At 54.1% G+C, this 20,623-nt stretch overlaps 1 protein-coding gene across 1 annotated transcript in view; it reads left to right on the top strand.

Annotated features, from left to right (window-relative positions):
* The window catches only part of Piezo1 (piezo type mechanosensitive ion channel component 1), a 65,394-nt gene that overhangs the window by 32,589 nt on the left and 12,182 nt on the right, over positions 1-20,623 (top strand). Inside the window, exons 2-22 of the mRNA XM_013354741.2 lie at positions 1,264-1,359; positions 7,692-7,814; positions 8,725-8,767; positions 8,875-9,022; positions 11,377-11,542; positions 11,655-11,868; positions 11,956-12,127; positions 12,245-12,331; positions 12,408-12,495; positions 13,582-13,682; positions 13,952-14,209; positions 14,995-15,106; positions 15,195-15,373; positions 15,454-15,602; positions 15,723-15,905; positions 16,131-16,246; positions 16,651-16,811; positions 16,978-17,154; positions 17,500-17,625; positions 17,709-17,909; positions 18,337-18,541. Of these exons, the coding sequence (XP_013210195.1) occupies positions 1,264-1,359; positions 7,692-7,814; positions 8,725-8,767; positions 8,875-9,022; positions 11,377-11,542; positions 11,655-11,868; positions 11,956-12,127; positions 12,245-12,331; positions 12,408-12,495; positions 13,582-13,682; positions 13,952-14,209; positions 14,995-15,106; positions 15,195-15,373; positions 15,454-15,602; positions 15,723-15,905; positions 16,131-16,246; positions 16,651-16,811; positions 16,978-17,154; positions 17,500-17,625; positions 17,709-17,909; positions 18,337-18,541 (3,105 nt within the window). The remainder of the gene's footprint in view (positions 1-1,263; positions 1,360-7,691; positions 7,815-8,724; positions 8,768-8,874; positions 9,023-11,376; positions 11,543-11,654; positions 11,869-11,955; positions 12,128-12,244; positions 12,332-12,407; positions 12,496-13,581; positions 13,683-13,951; positions 14,210-14,994; positions 15,107-15,194; positions 15,374-15,453; positions 15,603-15,722; positions 15,906-16,130; positions 16,247-16,650; positions 16,812-16,977; positions 17,155-17,499; positions 17,626-17,708; positions 17,910-18,336; positions 18,542-20,623) is intronic.

The following is a 20,623-nucleotide window of genomic DNA, read 5'->3' as shown; positions in this document are numbered from 1 at the left end:
TTGGATACATCCTATAGCCACTCTGGTCCTGGAGGACGATTGGGAGACTTGGAAAGGGTTCAGGCTGAATTCAGACATGCTTACAGAGACGTGTCCTTCATGGAGTCACCTACCCAAAGTGGGCAATGTTGCTTTGGTCTCCATTCCCTGAGGAGGGGACCTGGCTCAGCTTATTTTTAATGTACTGCACACTCTGGGTATCCCTAGCTGTCCAGAGCTATCGTTAGACTCATGGTTCTCATACTTGAGCGGTTTGAGTATGGAGGATGCCCCCTGAGGAGGCTACTCTTCGTGGGATAATGAAGCAAGGTTTGATGCTGCAGGATACAGAAAATCTGGTCTTGGGATTGTGTTGTCCAGGAGGGAATCGAGGTTCATGATGCACTCTGGTTCCTAGGTCATGTTCTGTTATCCCTACCGGTCTAGCGCAGTCAGTTTCTCTGAGGTGTAGAGGGAGCAAGGAGGTGGCTTGGGGTTTGTGAGTGGCTCTCTGTGTGGCTGAGGTCAGGCAGAATGTAGAATCCCTTTGGTCTGGCTCATTTTGTACCACCTAGGACAGGTAGACTGGCCGAGTACCCCTGGGACTGAGAACTGCATAGAATCCCAGAACCTTGTCTCCTAAAAAAAAACCCCACATTTCTGGGAAGAAACTTGCTCGTTGGGTAAGTGGCCAGCCCTGTTATCTGCTTTCTACATCAGGTTCTTTGGCCTCCCTGGCAGACTTCACTAGGACAAGCGTGGGACAGCATGGGCGTTAGGGAAGTTCCCAGAGGGAAGCTGTGATGTTTGTTGGCACAGATAGGGATTCAGATGCTGGCAGAGTGGTGGGAAGGTAAGTTAAGTATTACTCAGTTCCATCAGTGACCCAGGAGGGGTGCCAGAAATCTCAATGTCCTGGTAACTTCCCATATGATAGTTTGTGGACCCAGACAGCAGTTGAGCTGCCTGCCTGCCAATCAATAGACAAAACTTCAAAAAGAAGGAAAAGTAAGTTAAAAGGGGGTAGACTTCAGAGCTCTGTGTGTGTAGGATTAGATCGAATGGCCAGAACCTTGTGTGAATACGTTTTATGTTGGGAGAATTGTATGGCATCATGGAACATGTGCGCCTGGTGACGGGAACATGGATTTTCTGTCTGTGGTGTACAAGCCTTATGTATGTAGGGGTGAGAAAGGGGTGCTGGGCTGTAGTGTCTCGCCGCTCCTCGGCGTTAGAGTTGCCCCTATTGCTGCTGTACTAACTAACCATTTGTTTCCCCTCTAGCCTCCCTGTCGCGCTTCAATGCTCTCTCGCTGGTCTATTTGCTGTTTCTGCTGCTGCTGCCCTGGCTTCCAGGCCCCTCAAGACACAGCATACCAGGTAAGGGGCAGGGGCAGGAGATGGGGGTGAGAATAGAGCCTAGCTCCTTGAAGCCCTGACCACAGGGTAGGGGGCTGGGTATCGGGATAAGCGCTGCATACCACAGACTCGGTTTAGGTTTGCAGCTTGGTAACTGCTGAGAAGATGAACGTTTTTTCCTTCGTTGCAGACTCTAGCCAGTTCAGTTTTTTGTTTTCCTGATGACTGCTTGTCACAGGAGCAGGGGGCTCTATCGTCCTTGAAGGTGACAGGGGAAGGGTTGTTCACGGACCCCCATCTGTCGCTGAGCATCCATCAGAAGGCAGAGGGAGTGGGTGGGTCCTGGTGTCCCCTCCAGATAGAAGGTTTAGGGATCTGCATTGGGGTCCATACCATCTTCTAGCTAAGATCCAGGACTGACTACATTGCTTCTTCTGTCTGTGGAGGCTCTGGCCAGCTTGTCTCCATCACCCTGGAAAGCCAGACCCTACCTTAGACCATCTTGCTATGAAAGGAATTAGACCACTGTGGTTCCATCAGGTCCTGAGCTAGGCAGGAATATGTTTCCCTGGTTTTGTGCCTTCCCCAGAGTTGTGTCCATAGGATGGACTGGACAGTGGGCACCACAGGCCAGGCAGGTCTCAGAGAGGCAGGACCTCCTAAGACCCTTCATCCTAGCTCTGGTCACCTATGCTGTAGGTGCCCAGAGTCCATTTTGTGGTGTTCAATAAGTGTTCCGTGACCCATCCCCTAGAGTATCTGCATTCCTGAAGGAGAGAAGGCCCCATGTTGTCCTCTGGGCTTGTGTGGGGAGGCCAGGTCTGTAGCTAGTGGTAGCATCCTGGAGAGACCCTGCTCTCAGGAGCTACAGCGAGTGTAACATCCAGTATCTGTGGGTCAGCAAGGTCAGAGCTGGCTATGACTGCCTGTGTCAAGGGGAGGCACTTGCATCCTTGGCACTGCTGGATTCAATGTGCCTAGCTGTGTGGGGCCTAGGGAGAGTGAGCTTCTAGCAGTTTCTGTAACAAGTCACCCTGATGAGAGCCACACCTATGGGCTGGAGGTGGGACTGAGTGGCGTATGGGGCTACAGTCAGGATGTGAGCCCAGCTGTGTCCTTTTAGAGGGCTCCAGGGATCGGCTTCCTGTCTTTTCTTGTTTTTTGGGGCATCTCTGGCTCCTGTCCCATGGCCCTGCAGTCCTCTTCATTCCTAATATTCTGTGATGGCAGCGACTGAAGATTCCAGACAGTCTCCCCTCGTTCAGTTAGCTGTGACATCAGCCTCACCTCTGCCTTGGTTCCTTTGCCATATGAGTCACATGTACACAGGGACAGAGATTGGGCAAGGATGCCTTTGGGTCCATCATTCTGCCAACATCCTGCCCAGCTCAATGTGCTTTGGAACCAGAAGGGGTCATAGAGCATGGGCAGGATTTGAGGATTCAGGGACATTTATTTAGGGAGTTCAGCCTGGGCAGTGTGTTGACAAACACGGGGACCCTGGGTCAGATCCCTCCGAGACACACAGACTAGGCACTGGGCGCTCCTGTACTGAGCCTCTGGTGAAGGTCTAGCTTCCGCTCTCTGCTCACCACAGAGCCCGCTCCTCTGTCCCTGGGTCCCTTTGTGGAAACCACTTATCTCAAGACTGTTTCATGTGAGCAGCTGGAAATACTCTTGATCAACCGTGGGAGGTACAGGCTCCCAGCCAGGCAGGAGGGATCATGCAAGAGACTTGGAAAGTAAGGTGGGAAGTCTTTCCCATGCGACCCTCCATCTGTCTGACTGTCTGTCTGTCCAGTCTCAGAGGCCCTTCGGGGACATGATGCTGCCTGGTTTTTCCGGGTGTGAGGGGAAAATGTGAGGCCCGATGGTGCAGAATGGAGCGCCCTGTGTGCGTTTATGATTTGTGCAGCTGCTGGCCTGGCACTGGCCCCTGGAAGGTTTGACACTGCTGGGCCCTGTTCCCCACGTAGGCGGCTGCCTGATTCTCAGGGTCTGGGCCCAAGCTGGGCTGCACTGAGGGATGTTGAATCAGCTTAAGGCTGGGTGTCCCCAGCGGGACCAGACAGGACAGGACAGAGTTGGGGTGCATCAGAACCCGTGGTGTGTAGGATCTGTTCCCAGCCACCTGCATTAGAGCTAGGAAGCCTACTCCCTGCCCTAGTGGAATTTACCTCCAAGGCTGCCCTTGATTTCCGACCCCCCCCTCAATTTCTTACTCTCCCCAAGGGCGACTGCTCCAGTCTTAGCTTCACCAGTCCTTTGGTGAGCTTCCCCCCAACACACACACAGTTACTGGTCCCGTGTAGACTCAGTCTCCTGCTTTGGATGCACTGTCTCCCTGGTTCAGCCCTGGGAAGCTTCAGAGCCCTCTCACTCTGCCAAGCCCTGCCCTGCAGGTATCTCCGTGCTCCTGGCTGTCAGGTACTCTCTGTGCCCTCTCTGGTCTTAGCTGCTAGGTACTGTGTGAACTTCTTAGGCCTATGACAGAGAGAGGGATAGTGGGATGACAGCAGTTGATTGGTAGGTAATCAAATACTCTGGGATCCCAGGCCTGTGAACAGACTGTCTTGCCCTCCAGGACAGAAACCTGCGCCCTGAGACTGGTGCTCAGGGGATGCTGGGTCACGGCTGGCTTCTTGGCCTCTGGGTTTATCCATGTTTTGCTCCAGAATAGATGGGAGAGGTCTTCCCAACTTCTCCCCCTTGCTGCATGAGCTTCATCAGACTTTTGGCGTGATTCCCCACCCTATGCTCTCTTCATTCTATTTCAGATGCACCAGGGGCATTGCTTCCCTCTAGGACCCTAGGCAGCCCACCTTGGCCCAGCTCACATTAGAAGGGTAGGATTTACCAACAGCTCGTGAGATATTGTGGCGTGGCGCCCCTGCCTAGGGCTGGGAAGTGCTTGAGTCTACTCTGAGTGAGCTCTGGCTGGGGCTGCAGTCATTGGGGGCAGGGCATGAAGGTTCCGGAAGGTAGGAAAGAGGCAAGTGAATGGGAAAACAGAGAGGAGAACGAGAGGCACCAATGAGCCTACGCTGACTGATCAGTGGGTCTAGGAGTTCCAGCAGGGTCAAGGCCATGGCTCAGGCGACACGTCTGCCACCCTCCTCACTGCCCCAACTCACTTACTTTTTTCTAGAGACCACCCACAATAGTCCATCTTTGTTTGTTTTAGTTTTTTTGAGGCAGGGTTTCTTTGTAGCTTTGGAGCCTGTCCTGGAAATCACGCTGTAGACCAGGCTGAACTCAGAGCACCTGTCTCTGCCTCCTGAGTTCTGGGATTAAAGGCGTACGCCACCACCCTCTGATAGTCCATCTCTTTTTTTTGTTGTTGTTGTTTTGTTTGTTTGTTTGTTCGAGACAGGGTTTCTCTGTAGTTTTGGTGCCTATCCCAGAACTAGCTCTTGTAGACCAGGCTGGCCTCAAACTCCCAGAGATCCGCCTGCCTCTGCCTCCCGAGTGCTGGGATTAAAGGTGTGCGCCACCACCGCCCGGCTTAGTCCATCTCTTTTTACTGGTAGATATTTGTTGTTGTGCCTGAATGGTACAGGGGTATCACCTGCCCTCGTATGAGATAACAGTCCCTTTCTTGAAGATGGGCTCCTTCCATCAAGCCAAGGGGTCAGAGCCAGACTGTGGTAGGAAAGAAAGGTAGCCAGGAACAAGGTAGCTGTCATCCAGGGCCTTGGGTGAACTTGGCTAAGTCCAAAGCACTCTCTTCCCCAGGGCAGGGGAGTGGCTGGGAGCACTCAGACTGGTAGAGGAGACCCTGCCTGGAAAGGAGCCAGATGCGGTGTGATAGGAAACCCAGGGCTCTGAAGAATCTGGGCCCCTGGAGGCAGCTGGGTCTGTGCAGGACTCAGTGTGGATCTGGGTGCCGACAGGGAGTTGGAGGAGCGGCTAAGCCTGGGAACTCATCGCTGTCTTGGAGCCTCCACTGGGTTTACTGCTGCCTCACGGGCTGTGGCCAGGACCAAGCAATGACTGATTCTCGGGTGCAAGTGGAGATTCTCAAGGCTCAGCAGAAAGCCCCCAGCAGCTGGTTGCTGGTTGTGATGGAGAGTTCTTTCCAGAGCTCTTACCTCCAGCAGTCAGGGGTATTCTAGCGGTCAGGGTTTATTCTGTGGAACGGGTCACACTGAGCCACCTCTTTCTTTCCTGGTGGCCTCTGCTGTGCTAGGGCCCACATGCAGTGAGGGTTTATTCTGCAGAACGGGCCACTCTGAGCCACCTCTTTCTCTCCTGGTGGCCTCTGCTGTGCTAAGGCCCACATGCAGTTAGACTACAGATCCTCACTCCACTTCCAGCCCCTACTGTGACCACCGCCTCTGTAAGGTCTGGCCCAGGAGGACTCTCCCAGAGACCCGCTGCCCTCTAACTTCCACAGGGCCTTCTCGCAGGCTGTTTCACTACTGAGATCCCCTACCACCCTCCTCCATATGCCTTCTTCCCTCATATGACACCTCAGTGGGAGTCACTTCTGACCCCCCCACAAATCTATCCTGACATCCCTCTCTGTGGCAGTACGGGGGTACCCCTGCGGTGGTTGTCCTCATGTAGTAACAGTCTCCAAGGACTGGGCCGTGTAGGCTAGATCTTCCACAGGGCGTGCTGTGCTATGTATAGCTGACTGGGACAGCTCCTACATCTGTTCATGGTGCCTGCCCTTGCTAGCACTCAGGTCCTACCATACCTTCCTCAGGACTCCCCTTTTCTGGTTCTTCTGGCAGGAACCAGCCACACCTTTGCCTCTCAGTGCCACTGGAGCCCTACGTGGGCCTGATCCTCCTAGCCCTGCGGTTAGGGTTGCTCTTTGTGCTGGTCTTGTCCTGTGGTCAGGCTTGTCTCTCCTTTGTCCTCTGATACCCTCCCAGAGGTTGGGCACTGAAGAGTACTGGGCTCCAGCTAGAGCATCGCCCTGCTCTCTGATACCCAAGGCCTACTCAGGAAGACAGTAGGAGAGGGGCATCTGGCCACACACACAATGTGGCTGAGTTCCAGAACCTTCTGGGTGGGACCTACAGGGAGAAAGAAAGGAGAGTCACCCATGAGGCTAGTCCAGCAGGGACCGAGGTAACTGTGCTCAAGAAACCACGCGGGACAGACACACTGGCAGTGGTGGCCATGGGAGAGAGAGGACAGGTGTGAGGCTGCTGGGTTGCCTTCGTGGGAGAGACCCATGGCTCTGGGGCTTTCCATGATGATGGCCTCTGTAGCCTTGTGACCCGGTTTGAAGGGGCTGCTGCCGTGGGTTGACTGCCAGCAGGCGAAGAGTTTGAAGCTGGCTCCAGTCTCTGTCATGGTGTGAGTTGCCCACCGACTCTCAGAGGACAGAGGAAAGGACCGGGGAGGGCCCTGTGTCCTCCCTGACCAGCTATGACCACCTAGCTTGATCTGTAGCCAAGGGCCTCCCTGTTGGCTTGCTGATTGGGGTGGCTGGAGGCAGCGCAGAAGTGCAGAACACCCTTAGCCAAGCACAGTATATCCCTATGTGTCAGGGTCCCGTGGTCTGATGGTTGAATTCTAGCCTGTTTCTTTCCCATGAAGTAATCAGTAAAAGAAAATCTTTCAGGGCTGGTGCTCAGTGGGGCCTGAGACTAGTGCTTGTGGCTGGGGCCTGCGTCCTGTTTGTCATGGCTTTGTATGCCTGTGGGAGCTTTCTGCTCTGCAACACCCCAGATGGAGGCAGCTGGCCACCCACTCCTCTGAGACATTTGGCCCCCACTGCCCAGGCCCCTTCTTTGGGATACCACCTTTCTCATGCCCTCATTTCCAGCCTCTACGCAGGGGCAGGTGGGCATGGCTGTGGTAGATAGTGGTAGATAATGACTTTCTATTTCTCTGCCTTTTTTGCTGCCTTTTGTTTCCAAGACCTAACCCTGACATCCTATGATAGCTAAACAAGAAAATTAAATTCTGTCTCTCCTGTTCAGTGTTGGTCTTTTGAGGGGCAGGGTGTCTCTGCATGCAACAGGACGGTAGGGAGCAAAAGCAATGTAGCAGCTGGCCAGAGTTGCTCCCTAGAGACCCCTAAACAGTTTCTGCCAATCCCTTCCCCATTCTGGGATGACATCCTCATCTATAAGCCAGGGTTACAACAGTGTCCACCAGCTAGGTACCAGGGGGGTTCAGAGTGGCCGCAGGAGGGAACAAGTACCCTCTGTGGGCTACTCTCATCGCTGGAGGCTTCCACTGCCTCCTGGAGGTGCCATGAGACTTGATTCCTTGCAGCTGGTCCCTTGCCTAGCCCCTGCGTCCATGCTGGCTGTGTCTTAGGCGTATGGACAAGGAAAATAGCCTAGGCAGTATCCACACTGCCCGCTGCTCTGCCCGTTCTGCCACAGGTCACACAGGCCGCCTACTTCGTGCACTACTCTGCCTCAGCCTTCTCTTCCTGGTGGCCCACCTTGCCCTCCAGATATGCCTATACACCATGCCTCACCTGAGACAGCTTCTGGATCAAAACTGTAAGTGACTGAGGAGCAGAGCTGGGGAGGGACACTTGAGGACAGCAGTTCTGGGGTAGAGCAGAGGCGGTGCCAACTGGGAGCCTCAGGCCTCCAGCCTCACTAGGCCACCCTGCCTCACTCAGCTTCACCTAATATGGGCTGCCCCAGGTGCCTGGCCAGGATTTATGTCTGACCCAGATGGCCTAGCCTGCATATTGCTGGCAGTAATGTGGTCAGTGTGGCCAGGCCAGTCCCTGAGTGGCATCAGGTGGGAACAGCCTCAGGCTTTCTGGTGTCCCCACCTGTCAACATCTTCCTGTGCTTACTTGTAGCTGAGTCATGTGGCTGTGTAACACTAGGACTCCTCAGTGTCCCTGTCCAGCCTTAGTGTCCCCGCCCAATACCTATGGTCAGTGTCTCCACTTCTGGTCAGGCAGGGCTGATACCTGCACCCCAGCTTCGTGTGTAGAAGTCCTGGGCTTCAAGTCTCTGCCACTATGGAGCTCAGTTGAGCTTATCAACCACTCTCAGCCCCACCTGACTGAGAGTTCCTGTCTTGCCACTCATAGCCAAAGGACCAACCAAGCAGTATGAGTGTCTGGCCAGCCTCAGCTTCCCTGTCTGTGATGGTGGCGTGGTGGCACACACTTTTAACCTTAGCACGTGGGAGACAGAGGCAGGAGGATCACTGTGAGTTTGAGGCCAGCCTGGTTTACATAGCAAATTCCGGACAGCCAGGACTACATTAGAGACACCCTCGCAAAAACAAACAAAAAAGGTGACGTTTTCAGCATTCCTGAATCACTGACACTCTGTTCTACGTGAGATCCCTAGCAGCCATGCCTACAGGGCCCCCAGGACTCACTAGAACAACCACTGGGCATCCTGCCTGGCCTGGAGCCTCCTTCCTCAAGTCTTTTCTCTGCAGGCAGCCTTTGGGAGAAGGTGTCTCGACACATAGGGGTTACAAGGTAAGATCCCCATTCCCTCCTCACCCCTGTGAGCCTCTCTTTGGGTTTCGGAAGGATGGTTTGGGCGTGTCCCTGTCCCCTTGATCCCACTCTGTTCTCCTTCACAGGCTGGACCTGAAGGTCCTGAAGGACATCTTTAACACCACTAGGTTGGTGGCACCTGACCTGGGAGTCCTCGTGGTGTCCTCTCTTTGCCTTGGCCTCTGTGGACGCCTCACAAGGAAAGCACGGCAGAGCCAGCGCGCCCAGGAGCTGGTAAGGGACAGAGGCGGCTAGGATGGTGGTGAGGGCGTGAATGCTGGCGTCCTACCCACTCTGACAGTTTTGATTTTAACAAACTTAGACATTTAGAGTTAAGTTTGGAGAATTAGCATGAAGTGTGTGAAAAGGGATCTAGGGGAGGAAAACATGTTGTGCCACATTTTCCTGCTTCCAGTCATGTGGAAGCCTGCTCTGCAGAACCCCAGAGTGGGTCTGTGCTCTGGGAACTGTCACTTGTGGGCATCAGCCAAGCTGAAACATGCCGGCTGGGTAAGAACCTGAGAGGCTGTGGTTGCCTTCCTGCAGGACTTAAGGCTCTAATTAGCTTATTTTTAGGGAGGGACAGGGTTCCGCCACTGTTCCCAAGGGGCCACAGCTGGACATTTCAGCACCCTTGAGCCCTGCTCGAGGGCTGCAGTCCAGCTTCCCCACACCACGCCAGCCTTAGCCTACCCCCTCCCCCAGCTGAGATAGGATTTATGGCCACCCAGGTGTCTTGGTGCAGGCACACCCTACTCTTAGACACCAAGTTCCAGCATCCATTTATCAACACCTGCCACTTGCTAGGCTCTAGAGGATACCAGAGAGCAGAAGGGACTTCAGAAGTCTCTAGAGGTCGGGGGCTGGGTGGAGCTGTGAGGATCAGGTGGCTTGGGGGCTTCTGTCACGTGGTCAGCAGTTATCCTTGTCTTCTTCGGCCTGGAATTGCTCATTTGTCACCATGCTTCTCAAGAGGTTCCCAGGGCCTCCAGGCCAGCCAGGGCTATACAGTGAGACCCTGTCTCAAAAATAAAATCCAGCCGGGCCGTGGTGGCAAGTGCCTTTAATTGCAGCTCAGGAGGCAGATGTAGGCGGATCTCTGTGAGTTCAAGGCCAGTCTGGTCTGCAGAGTGAGTTTCAGGACAGCCAGAGCTATAGAGAAACCCTGTCTCCAAAAAACAAAAACAGACAAACGAAAAAGAGGCTCCCAGGGCTAGGCCAGCATATCTCCTCTCCTCTGGACTAGCAGAATATAGCTCTACCTTCCCTCTCAGCTCCTCCTCCCTAAGATCCTCATTGGCCTTACTTTCAGCTTCTGTGGGCTCGTTAGAAGGGGTAGTTCAGGGATCAGCTACTCTGTCTCCCGGCCTGACCTCCCACCCTCATGCTTCTAGTCTAGGATAAACGGTACATCCCTGGGACTTCGATAGCTGGCTCCTCTTTCATGCCCAGGCTCCACAGTTTTCTTTGCAAGATGGGAGGCAGACTCAGAGAGGTTAAGTAATTTTCCCAAGGCTATACAGAATCGAGACTACTGGAGCATGGGAGGTGCCCATGGCATCTATCCCCAGAGCCAGTACCCAGTAACCCCTCAACTGTTCCCACAGGCACAGCTGGGGACATGGGCTGCCAGCAGCTGGCTTGGGCTAGGGCTGCTGACGACAGTTTGTGTTCTTTTCCACCATACCCTGGCTTTTCCTGAGGCCTGGGATGCAGCTCTTTTCTGGGAAACCCTTCTGTCAGTGCCAGGGAAAACAGGTCCTGTCAGGTCTCAGTCTCCTGCCCCAGGCAAGGACTGTCTCGTTTCTTCTCAGGTAGCTGGTCACTTCTGTCATTCTGGAGGGTCAGAGAGGGCAGCAGCAGTCCAGGACATGGTACCTTCTCTGGGGTGTGGGAAGACTAGAAAATGCCTAGTTGGAGAGCTGGAGGTCCTGATGTTCCTGTGTCCCCAGCCCCCACCTCCCTAGAGGCCCCATAAGATACAAATGTAGCCCTGTTCTCCCTGACCTGTGGGATTGGGGCAGTCACCTATCACCTCTGGATCAAGGATTATGGGTCTGAAGGTGCTATAAAAACGCAGTGTAAACCGTGCGGTGGTGGATCTCTGTGAGTTCGAGACCAGCCTGGTCTACAAGAGCTAGTTCCAGGACAGGCTCCAAAACCACAGAGAAACCCTGTCTCGAAAACAACAACAACAACAACAACAACAAAAAAAACAACACAGTGTAGGGTACGTGGTATGCATGTGTGCATCCTCTTTCCCTCCTTCCTAAAACTCTCTCTCCAGGAGTCGAACAAAACTAACACAGGGTCTTCAGGAACAGATTTGGGGTCTGGGAGGCAATCCTGCCTTCCTGGGAATCATGACCAAGATGGGATCAAAAGAGGTGCTTGAAGTGTCCCAGAACAGCTGGGCCATTCTGTGCCTGGCCTGCCAGAATTGTGCATGGGGCTCTGAGGGTGACACTTGTGGCAGAGCTCTAGTGAAAAGGGAGAAAGGATAGGCCTTATCTCTCCCCTCAGGTAGGCAGATAAGACTGAAGCAGCCCCAGGGTGATGATGCTGATGTCACTTCCCCATGCCTTTAGCAGGATGGTGACGACATGGATGCTGCCCCAGCAGTGGGGCCACAGGGAGGCCCTGCCCTGGCAACCAAACGCAGGCTGTGGCTGACCTCCCGTTTCCGGGTCACAGCCCACTGGCTGCTGATGGCTTCTGGAAGGATGCTGACCATTGTGCTACTAGCACTGGCAGGTACTTTGGGGCAGGGAATCTTGACACTGACTGGCATGGGGAGATGACTCAGAGCTCCCTGATGGGCCAGGCCAGGTGTGACCCAAAGTGCCTGTCCCTCCTCCCCCCGTAGGTATAGCCCACCCTTCAGCTTTCTCCAGTGTCTACCTTCTGGTCTTCCTGGGCATCTGCACGTGGTGGGCTTGCCACTTTCCTCTCAGCTCCTTGGGCTTCAACACACTGTGTGTCATGGTGAGCGCCTTTGGCGCTGGCCATCTCATCTGCCTCTACTGCTATCAGACACCTTTTGTCCAGGATGTGCTACCGCCCGGCAGCATCTGGGCCAGGTAAGGCTTCCGCATGGGCCTTCTCACCCAGCCATGGTCATGCTGCCCTCAAAGCTGGCAGTCTGTGACGTGCCCTCTCTCCGATAGGGTGTTCGGTCTCAAGAACTTTATAAACCCCCCTAACTGCTCCAGCCCCAACGTGCTGGTACTCAACACTAACCATTCCTGGCCCATCTACGTGAGTCCTGGTATCCTGCTGCTGCTCTACTACACAGCCACCTCTCTCCTGAAGCTCCGCAAGAGCCGCCCCTCAGACCTGGTGAGTCCCTGCCATCACCTCCGCTGCCTTCTGGGACACTGGTGAGACAGATGTCCTGAGGCAGGTCTCCTGGGGCCCTCCCAGCCTGGACTGCACTCAGGATTCTGGTCTCTACAGAGGAAGGAGGCACCTAGAGAGGATGAGGAACATGAGCTGGAACTGGATCAGCTGGAGCCAGAGCCCCAGGCTAGGGATACCACCCAGGTGAGCATGGTCTTGGAAATTCGAAAGTCACTGGGAGCTGCCTGCAGACACTAGCTCACCCACGTGTCCTCTGCAGTGTGCGACGCTGACGTCCACAGGACCTGACATCGACAACTGCACTGTGCACATCCTGACCAGCCAGAGCCCTGTCCGCCAGCGTCCCAGTGAGTTATAGGCCTGGTGGTTATGAGGTTGCCTTCCTGTGAACACTTTATTTAACAGGGGCCCATTGGCTCTGATCTCCCTGTGGGCAAGTCTGAGGCTGCCCCCTAGTGGCCGTAGGTCTTATGCACACACCTTGCCTTATGCCCCAGCCTTCCAGGGCCAGTCCCTATGTCTAAATAGCTGATCCCCAAAACCCTTTGGGTGGCTCTCTAAGCCTCCCATTCCCATAGCACAAGGTCCCAGGAGCTTCTGTCATCCTGGCAGTGCTGGCCTTGGAGTTCCACTGGTTTGCATTTTTGTGGGGGCCGTTTGGTCTTTTTCTGGATCCTTATTTATTTTGAACTTAAAAAAAAAATCTTTAATTACATTAGTTCATTGTGTGTAGGGTGCCAAGCTATTGTATGTATAGGGAAGTCAGAGGAGTTCGGTCTCTCCTCATACTATGGATCTTGAACTCAGGTCCTCAGGCTTGGTGGCAGGCCTTAACCTGCTGAGCCATCTTGCAGACCTCTGCTTTGAACTCTGGTGTTGAAATTAATTTCTGATACCGGAGATTGGCTGTGGGACCTGTGTGCCAGGCTTTATGCTGTACACTGAGCTACATTTCCTGACCTTCACTTTTGCAACTTGTCTGGTGTTTTTTTGTTTTGTTTTGCTTTTCGAGACCGGGTTTCTCTGTAGCTTTGGAGCCTGTCCTGGAACTAGCTCTTATAGACCAGGCTGGCCCTGAACTCACAGAGATCCACCTGCCTCTGCTTCCCAAGTGCTAGGATTAAAAGCATGCACCACCACCGTCCAGCCCACTTTTGCAATTTGTCTGGTGCATGTGATTCACAGATCTGAAAGGGCTGCCTCCTGCATCAGAGTGAGGCCGGTAGGGTCTGGCCAGGGTCACATGGCCAGAAGGGTCAGATTCTTCTGTTTTTGGCCAGCATCTACTATAGCTGCCTTGTGAGCCTGACCTCATCCCACCTGTACGCCCTGCTCATGCAGGTGGCCTGCTCCATGCTTTAGGGCCACAGTGAATATGGGGAAGGGACTCCAAAGGGTTCCTATGTGGTAGCTAATCTCAGTCCCACCCCCAGCACGCTCCAGGATGGCTGAGCGGAAAGAGATGTCACCACTACATGGCCTGGGCCACCTCATCATGGACCAGAGCTATGTGTGTGCCCTGATTGCCATGATGGTAAGGAGCCGACCCTGGGGCCACGGCAGTTTCCTTAGAGAAGGCAGGGAGGTGGGATGTCGTTCATTTCAGAGACCGAGACCCACAATCTAGTCACCAGAAACAGTCCTGGAATTGCCCATGAAGTTACCCACATCCCACATATAATGTGTGCCGTGCATATATACACAATGTTCTGCATGGGTACCTCATGGGGGCCTTACTGCTGGGGACTGAAGAGCCGGCCAGGTGTCCCATGCAGTCCCTGCTCACTGGCCCTGACTGTCCAGGTGTGGAGCATCACGTACCACAGCTGGCTGACCTTCGTGCTGCTGCTCTGGGCCTGCCTCATCTGGACCGTGCGGAGCCGCCACCAGCTGGCCATGCTGTGCTCGCCCTGCATCCTGCTCTATGGGCTGACACTGTGCTGCCTGCGCTATGTGTGGGCCATGGAACTTCCCGAGCTGCCCACTACTCTGGGCCCTGTCAGTCTGCACCAGCTGGGGCTGGAGCACACACGCTACCCCTGCTTGGACCTTGGTGCCATGGTGAGTGTCATCTGCCACATCTGGGCAGTGGTGGGATTTCTGCCTGGGAACCCAGAAGGAAAATAAGTGTTAATTTGTCATGTGATCAGTTGAGTGGACACTGTAGGAGAGTATGTCTAATTCATCATTGAGTTACTCTGGGCCCACCCTAGAATATAGAAGTTGTGCTGGGTGATGGTGGTGCACACCTTTAATCCCAGCACTCAGGAGGCAAAGGCAGGTGGATCTCAGTGAGTCTAAGGCCAGCTGTTCCAGGACAGCCAGAGCTACACAGAGAAACTGTGTCTTGAAAAAAAAAAAACGAACACATATATGTGGTGTATGTGTTCAAAGCATGTTTGCTGAGTGAGTGGCATTGTGCTGTTGCAGGTGCTATCTCCATGTCCTTGATGCTGGGGTTGTCCATGACTGTGTCTAGTCAGTTTGGCTCTTGAGTCACCCAGGGTTCCTGCATGAGGCAGGTGTATAACAGTGTCTTGATGCCTGCCCATGGTGTGTGGGCTGATGGATTGCAATATAGCTCGTAAGACTGTACGCCTATGTGTGTACTAGTATGAGTGTCTGTATGCATCTTTAATAATGGGAGTGTAAACATGTGAGTTTGGCCAATGTATGTAAGGTTGTGAACCTGTGTCTGTGAGGCTTTTATGTGCATCTGTGGATCTGTGGCCCTCTAAGCCTACACATGTGAGTAAAGTTGCATTTGTGGTCATGGGAGAGGCCGAGGGCTTTCCATGACCCCACGTCATAGACTGGGCCCTCTGTGACACCCCTGCTCCCCACAGCTGCTCTACCTGCTCACATTCTGGCTCCTGCTGCGCCAGTTTGTGAAGGAGAAGCTGCTAAAGAAGGCAAAGGTGCCTGCTGCACTGCTGGAGGTCACGGTGGCGGACACAGGTAAGTAGCATGTGGGGCTGGAACAGCCACCACCCCCCTGTCCTCCCTCTGCCGAGGCCATCACTCTGCCTTCTGTCCTGTTCTGCAGAGCCCACACAGACTCAGACACTGCTGCGGAGCCTGGGGGAGCTAGTCACAGGCATCTATGCCAAGTACTGGATCTATGTGTGCGCCGGCATGTTCATCGTGGTCAGCTTTGCTGGCCGCCTAGTGGTCTACAAAATCGTCTACATGTTCCTCTTCCTGTTGTGCCTCACCTTGTTCCAGGTGCCCACAGCGATAGGCAGGGAGGGCTAGTGAGCGGGCTCTGTTCCTCGCTTGCCCTGCTCACCGGTCACCACTTGCAGGTCTACTACAGCCTGTGGAGGAAGCTGCTCCGGGTCTTCTGGTGGCTGGTGGTGGCCTATACCATGCTGGTGCTCATTGCAGTGTACACCTTCCAGTTCCAAGACTTCCCCACCTACTGGCGCAACCTCACTGGCTTTACGGATGAGCAGTGAGTCGGGGGCTGCAGCGGCACCTTCCCTCGTCCCTACCCCATGCCTTGGCGCTGTTCCTGCTCATAGTGGGCGCTGGGGCAGGGCAGAGTGGGGTACTGACGGCTTTCTTCTGCCAGGTTGGGAGACCTGGGCCTGGAGCAGTTCAGCGTGTCGGAGCTCTTCTCCAGCATCCTCATCCCTGGCTTCTTCCTGCTGGCCTGCATCCTGCAGCTGCACTACTTCCACCGGCCCTTTATGCAGCTCACTGACCTAGAGCACGTGCCCCCACCAGGCACCCGCCGCCCTCGATGGGCTCACAGGTTCACTGCCTTCCAGGGCCGTGGGGGTGAGGTGTTTTCTTAGTCTGTGTCACCGGGTGAGATGGCCATTCTCAGCCTAGACAGGAGCTGTGATGTTGCTCTGGTCCCTGTACACTCGGGCTAGAGTCCACAGATGACAGTGGGGAGGCTGTGCTGGGACGGGGGCTTCCCCAGGGAAAGAAGAGACAGGAACACAGGTAGGAAGTGGCTCTTGGTCTCTCCCAGGCAGGACGCAGTGAGCGAGGCCCCTCTGCTACAGCAGCAGGAGGAAGAGGAGGAGGTCTTCAGGGATGATGGGCTGGGCATGGATGGGCCCCACCAAGCCACGCAGGTCCCTGAAGGTGAGTCTGGAAAGGGTGGGCAGAACACAGCCCCACCAGGCACACAGGGTGCCAAGCTCTGCCACCTCCTGGATATGGATTTGAGGAAGGCACACATAACCCCCAGGAGTCCCAACCCTCCTTTCTGGCCCTGCCCCTTTCTCCTTCAGCCCAAGTTCCTCCTCACTTCTATCCCTTCCATACTGAGCTCCACCCTATGCCATCCCTGCTAAGCCTCATCCTCCCCACCAAGCCCTACCCATTACTGAGCCTCTCCTTACTGAACCCCACTCTCTCCACCAGCACTGAGCCCCTCCCCTTGTACAATCCGCCCTCTTCCGAAAGCCCACTGAGTTTCTATCTCCTTCCTAAGCCCCACCCCATCACCAAGCCCTACCCCTCCTCACTGAGCCCCACTTCCACAGGTGCAGCCAGCAAGTGGGGCCTGGTGGCTGACCGGCTGCTGGACCTAGCCGCAAGCTTCTCCGATGTCCTCACTCGCATCCAGGTGTTTGTGCGGCGCCTGCTAGAACTGCACATCTTCAAGCTGGTCGCCTTCTACACTGTGTGGGTGGCCCTGAAAGAAGTGAGTGTAGCATCCCAGGCTCGGTTTCCTTGTCTGAAGCAGGGCCGGTCACTCCTGGCCTGGCTTTGCTGGCTGCCCTAGAGCCAGGCCCGACGGGTCATGGCAGTCGTCCTGGAGTCCAGTCCAGGTGCTGCCTGGTTTGTCCACTGCCGCCTGTTCCCCGCAGGTGTCTGTGATGAACCTGCTGCTGGTGGTGCTGTGGGCCTTTGCTCTGCCGTACCCACGCTTCCGGCCCATGGCCTCCTGCCTCTCCACCGTGTGGACCTGTGTCATCATCGTGTGCAAGATGCTCTATCAGCTCAAGATTGTCAACCCACACGAGTACTCCAGCAACTGCACAGAGGTGTGGGCAGGGGGCTTCCCTGGGATGAGTTGTCCCGGCTGGAGTGATTTCTCATGGAATGTGGAGACACTGGGCCAGTGACTCCTGTAACCAGAGTAGAGAGGCCCTCGGGACAGCTGTGCCTAAATACTCACCTAGTTCTGCCCTTTCTATTTGCGCTTCTGTTTACACCCATGGCCTTGGCCTGTCCCCTTCCCCATCAAGGTGGCCCCAAGACTGACAGCCCAATAAACCTATTCTGGACCCATCCTGGAGCTTCAGCCGTGGGATAGGTTTATGATAGCACCACAGTCCCTACTCCATCGTGACCTGGGACCTAGGGCTTATGTTCACCCCTCTCTGCAGCCTTTTTCCAACAGTACCAACCTGCAGCCCATGGAGATCAACCAGTCTTTGCTGTACCGTGGCCCTATCGACCCTGCCAATTGGTTTGGGGTGCGGAAGGGCTTCCCCAACCTGGGATATATCCAGGTGAGTGAAGACTGGCAGCCAGGGCAGATGGTCCCCTAATGGTCCCTGATGGTCCCCACTGACTCCTGGCCCCACCTACACAGAATCACCTACAGATCCTTCTGCTGCTGGTGTTTGAGGCTGTGGTATACCGGCGCCAAGAGCACTACCGCCGGCAGCACCAGCAGGCCCCTCTGCCTGCCCAGGCCGTGTGTGCAGATGGCACCCGCCAGAGATTGGACCAGGACTTACTTAGCTGCTTAAAATATTTCATCAACTTCTTCTTCTACAAATTCGGGCTGGAGGTGAGGCCGGGTATCCACACATCACTCCTTTCGGCAGGACCAATGGCAGGAGGCTCTGTTGAGCATCTGTAATGATGTCTAAGTGCTCGAAGCACAGCCTACTCTGAGGCTAGCTGAGAGGCTGGCCCATGGTGTTCAGGAAGGCCAGGGAGGTGCCCTGGCAGGAGCCGGCCAAGGCTGGCCAGTGTCTGAAGCTGAATCTTCCCCAGCCGTGGAGCCCCTCATCCATGAGCCTTGGCCTGCTCCTTCCAGTATGGTGAAGATATGTCTAGCCTCTGCTGCCTACCTAAGATAGTGGTTTAGGTGACTGGCCCTCCAGTAAAGACGAGCCACTCAGTGACCTCAAGGCAGGGGTCCTCTGAGTCTGTGGACCCGGAGCAGATTAAAGAGTCCTTCCTATCAAGTCCATCCCTTGTATTCCCTCCAGATCTGCTTCCTGATGGCTGTGAATGTGATCGGACAACGCATGAACTTCATGGTGATCTTACATGGCTGCTGGCTGGTAGCCATCCTTACACGCCGGCGCCGAGAAGCCATCGCCCGCCTCTGGCCCAATTACTGTCTATTCCTTACATTGTTCCTGCTGTATCAATACCTGCTGTGCCTCGGCATGCCACCCGCACTGTGCATTGGTAAGCCACGTGGTTGAAGGGGGGGGGGCGTGGGCTTCTTCCTGTCCACCCTCTTCCTGGCCACACCTAGATTCCTGTCAAGGGCACCAATTATATTCTCTGTGACCTGCACATTCTCTCTGGGCCTCATGAGCAATAGTTGTGACCTGGCTTGAGGTTGGCTTTCTGAGGGCAGGGCAACCTAAGCCTGCAGGGCTGTGGCCTCTCGTGACAGCCTATTGCAACAGTGCCATTGTCAGGTGTGTAGTCTGTATTAAAATGGCACCATTTCTTTTTTCTTTATTGATTTTTATTGAGCTCTACATTTTTCTCTGTTCCCCTCCCTGCCTCTCCCCTCCCCTTAAACCCTCCCCTAAGGTCCCCATGCTCCCAATTTACTCAGGAGATCTTGACTTTTTCTACTTTCCATGTAGATTAGATCTATGATGCCTCTCTTAGTGTCCTCATTGTTGTCTAAGTTCTCTGGGATTGTGATTTATAGGCTACCAGTTCTTTCTTGTAGTTGTGTTCTGTTTGGCCTTTGGCTTCCTTTTGGGCCACCAACCAGCTCCCAAGTCATGACACAGAGACTTCTTATTAGCTATGAATGCTTGGCCTCATAGTATGCTTGTCCCACCAGCTCTTGTAACTTAAGTTAACCTGTTTCCCTTTATCTGTGTTTTGTCCCGGGACTTTTTACTTTTCTTTCCTTCTGTGCGTCCTTCTTTCCTCCTCCTGTGACTCTGGCTGGGTGGCCGGCTGGTCCCTGGTGTCTCCCCCTTTCTTCTTTATTCTCTCAACCCTAGATTCTTCTTCCTACTTATTCTCTCTGCCTGCCAGCCCCACCTAGCCCTCTACTGCCTAGCTATTGGCCATTCAGCTTTTTATTAAACCAGTGGGGTACCTTAGGCAGGCAAGGTAAAACAAATGTATCACATCTTTACCTCATTAAATAAATGCAGTGTAAACAAATGTATCACATCTTTGCCTAGTTAAACAAATGTATCACATCTTTACATAGTTAAAGTAATATTCCACAACACTGTATTCTCTGGCTCTTTCATCCAGCTTTTCCCATCCCTATGACATTTCTGGAAAGCCAGGCTGGTAGCTTTGCCACATGCCCCAAGGGGTGGATGTGCTTAGCCAGGCATGGGTAACTTTATTGGCATGGGTTTCGTGATGGTTCCATGGAGGTGGTGTGACCCATGACTATAACCAAGCTTGCCCATCTGACCTGTTCACATTTGCCTGCCCACATCTGGGTGCTACAGACACGATTACCACAGGGTAACTCTGCCCACTGCTCCAGAGATGGTCTTTCTGTCCTCCTGTGTCTTTAATCTTCCACTAGCTTCTTTGCAGGGGAGAGCTTGCATTTTTCAATCGCCTGTTTAAAGTTTCTTTTAGCATCCTCAGGGTAGAGGTGGAGCCTATGACTTAACACACGTTGGGCAAGTGCTCAGACACTGAGCTACACCCCAGTCCCTCGTCTTTGTTTTCAGCAGAGTGGAAAGTGCTTCAGGTCCCCAGACTGTCCTCCTGCCCCAGGTTGTGGGAACCCAGTAGGCATCCTTCTCTGCAGCAGGGGTGATTCCTGGGGATTTCTTTGTCCCCTCTGTCCTGGAGGAATGGACAATCTCCCCTCCCTGTGAGATTGCCTGGGATGTCTCCCATAGCTTGGTTATATACCTGGAACAGTTCCAGACATTTCAGACAAGTTCTGAGAGTGTCTGTGGGGATACCATGTCTTCTTGCTGGTGGCCTTAATCTTCTTGACTCAGCTACAGTGGCATCTGCCAGGTTTTCCCATGGATGTTTGTTTTTTTTTGTTTTGTTTTGTTTTTTCGAGACAGGGTTTCTCTGTGGCTTTGGAGCCTGTCCTGGAACTAGCTCTGTAGACCAGGCTGTCCCATGGACATTTGTATTTTTTCCTCATAGTGAATTACTATCACAGGGAGATGCTTTAAGATTATGCAAATCTCGCCAGGCGGTGGTGGCGTGCGCCTTTAATCCCAGCACTCGGGAGGCAGAGGCAGAGGCAGGCGGATCTCTGGGAGTTCGAGACCAGCCTGGTCTACAGAGCTAGTTCCAGGACAGGCT

Source organism: Microtus ochrogaster, chromosome 4 (genome assembly GCF_000317375.1).
Source record: "Microtus ochrogaster isolate Prairie Vole_2 chromosome 4, MicOch1.0, whole genome shotgun sequence".
Lineage (NCBI taxonomy): Eukaryota > Metazoa > Chordata > Mammalia > Rodentia > Cricetidae > Microtus > Microtus ochrogaster.
The sequence above is the reverse complement of the archived record's forward strand: the minus strand, read 5'-3'. Positions and strand labels throughout refer to the sequence as shown.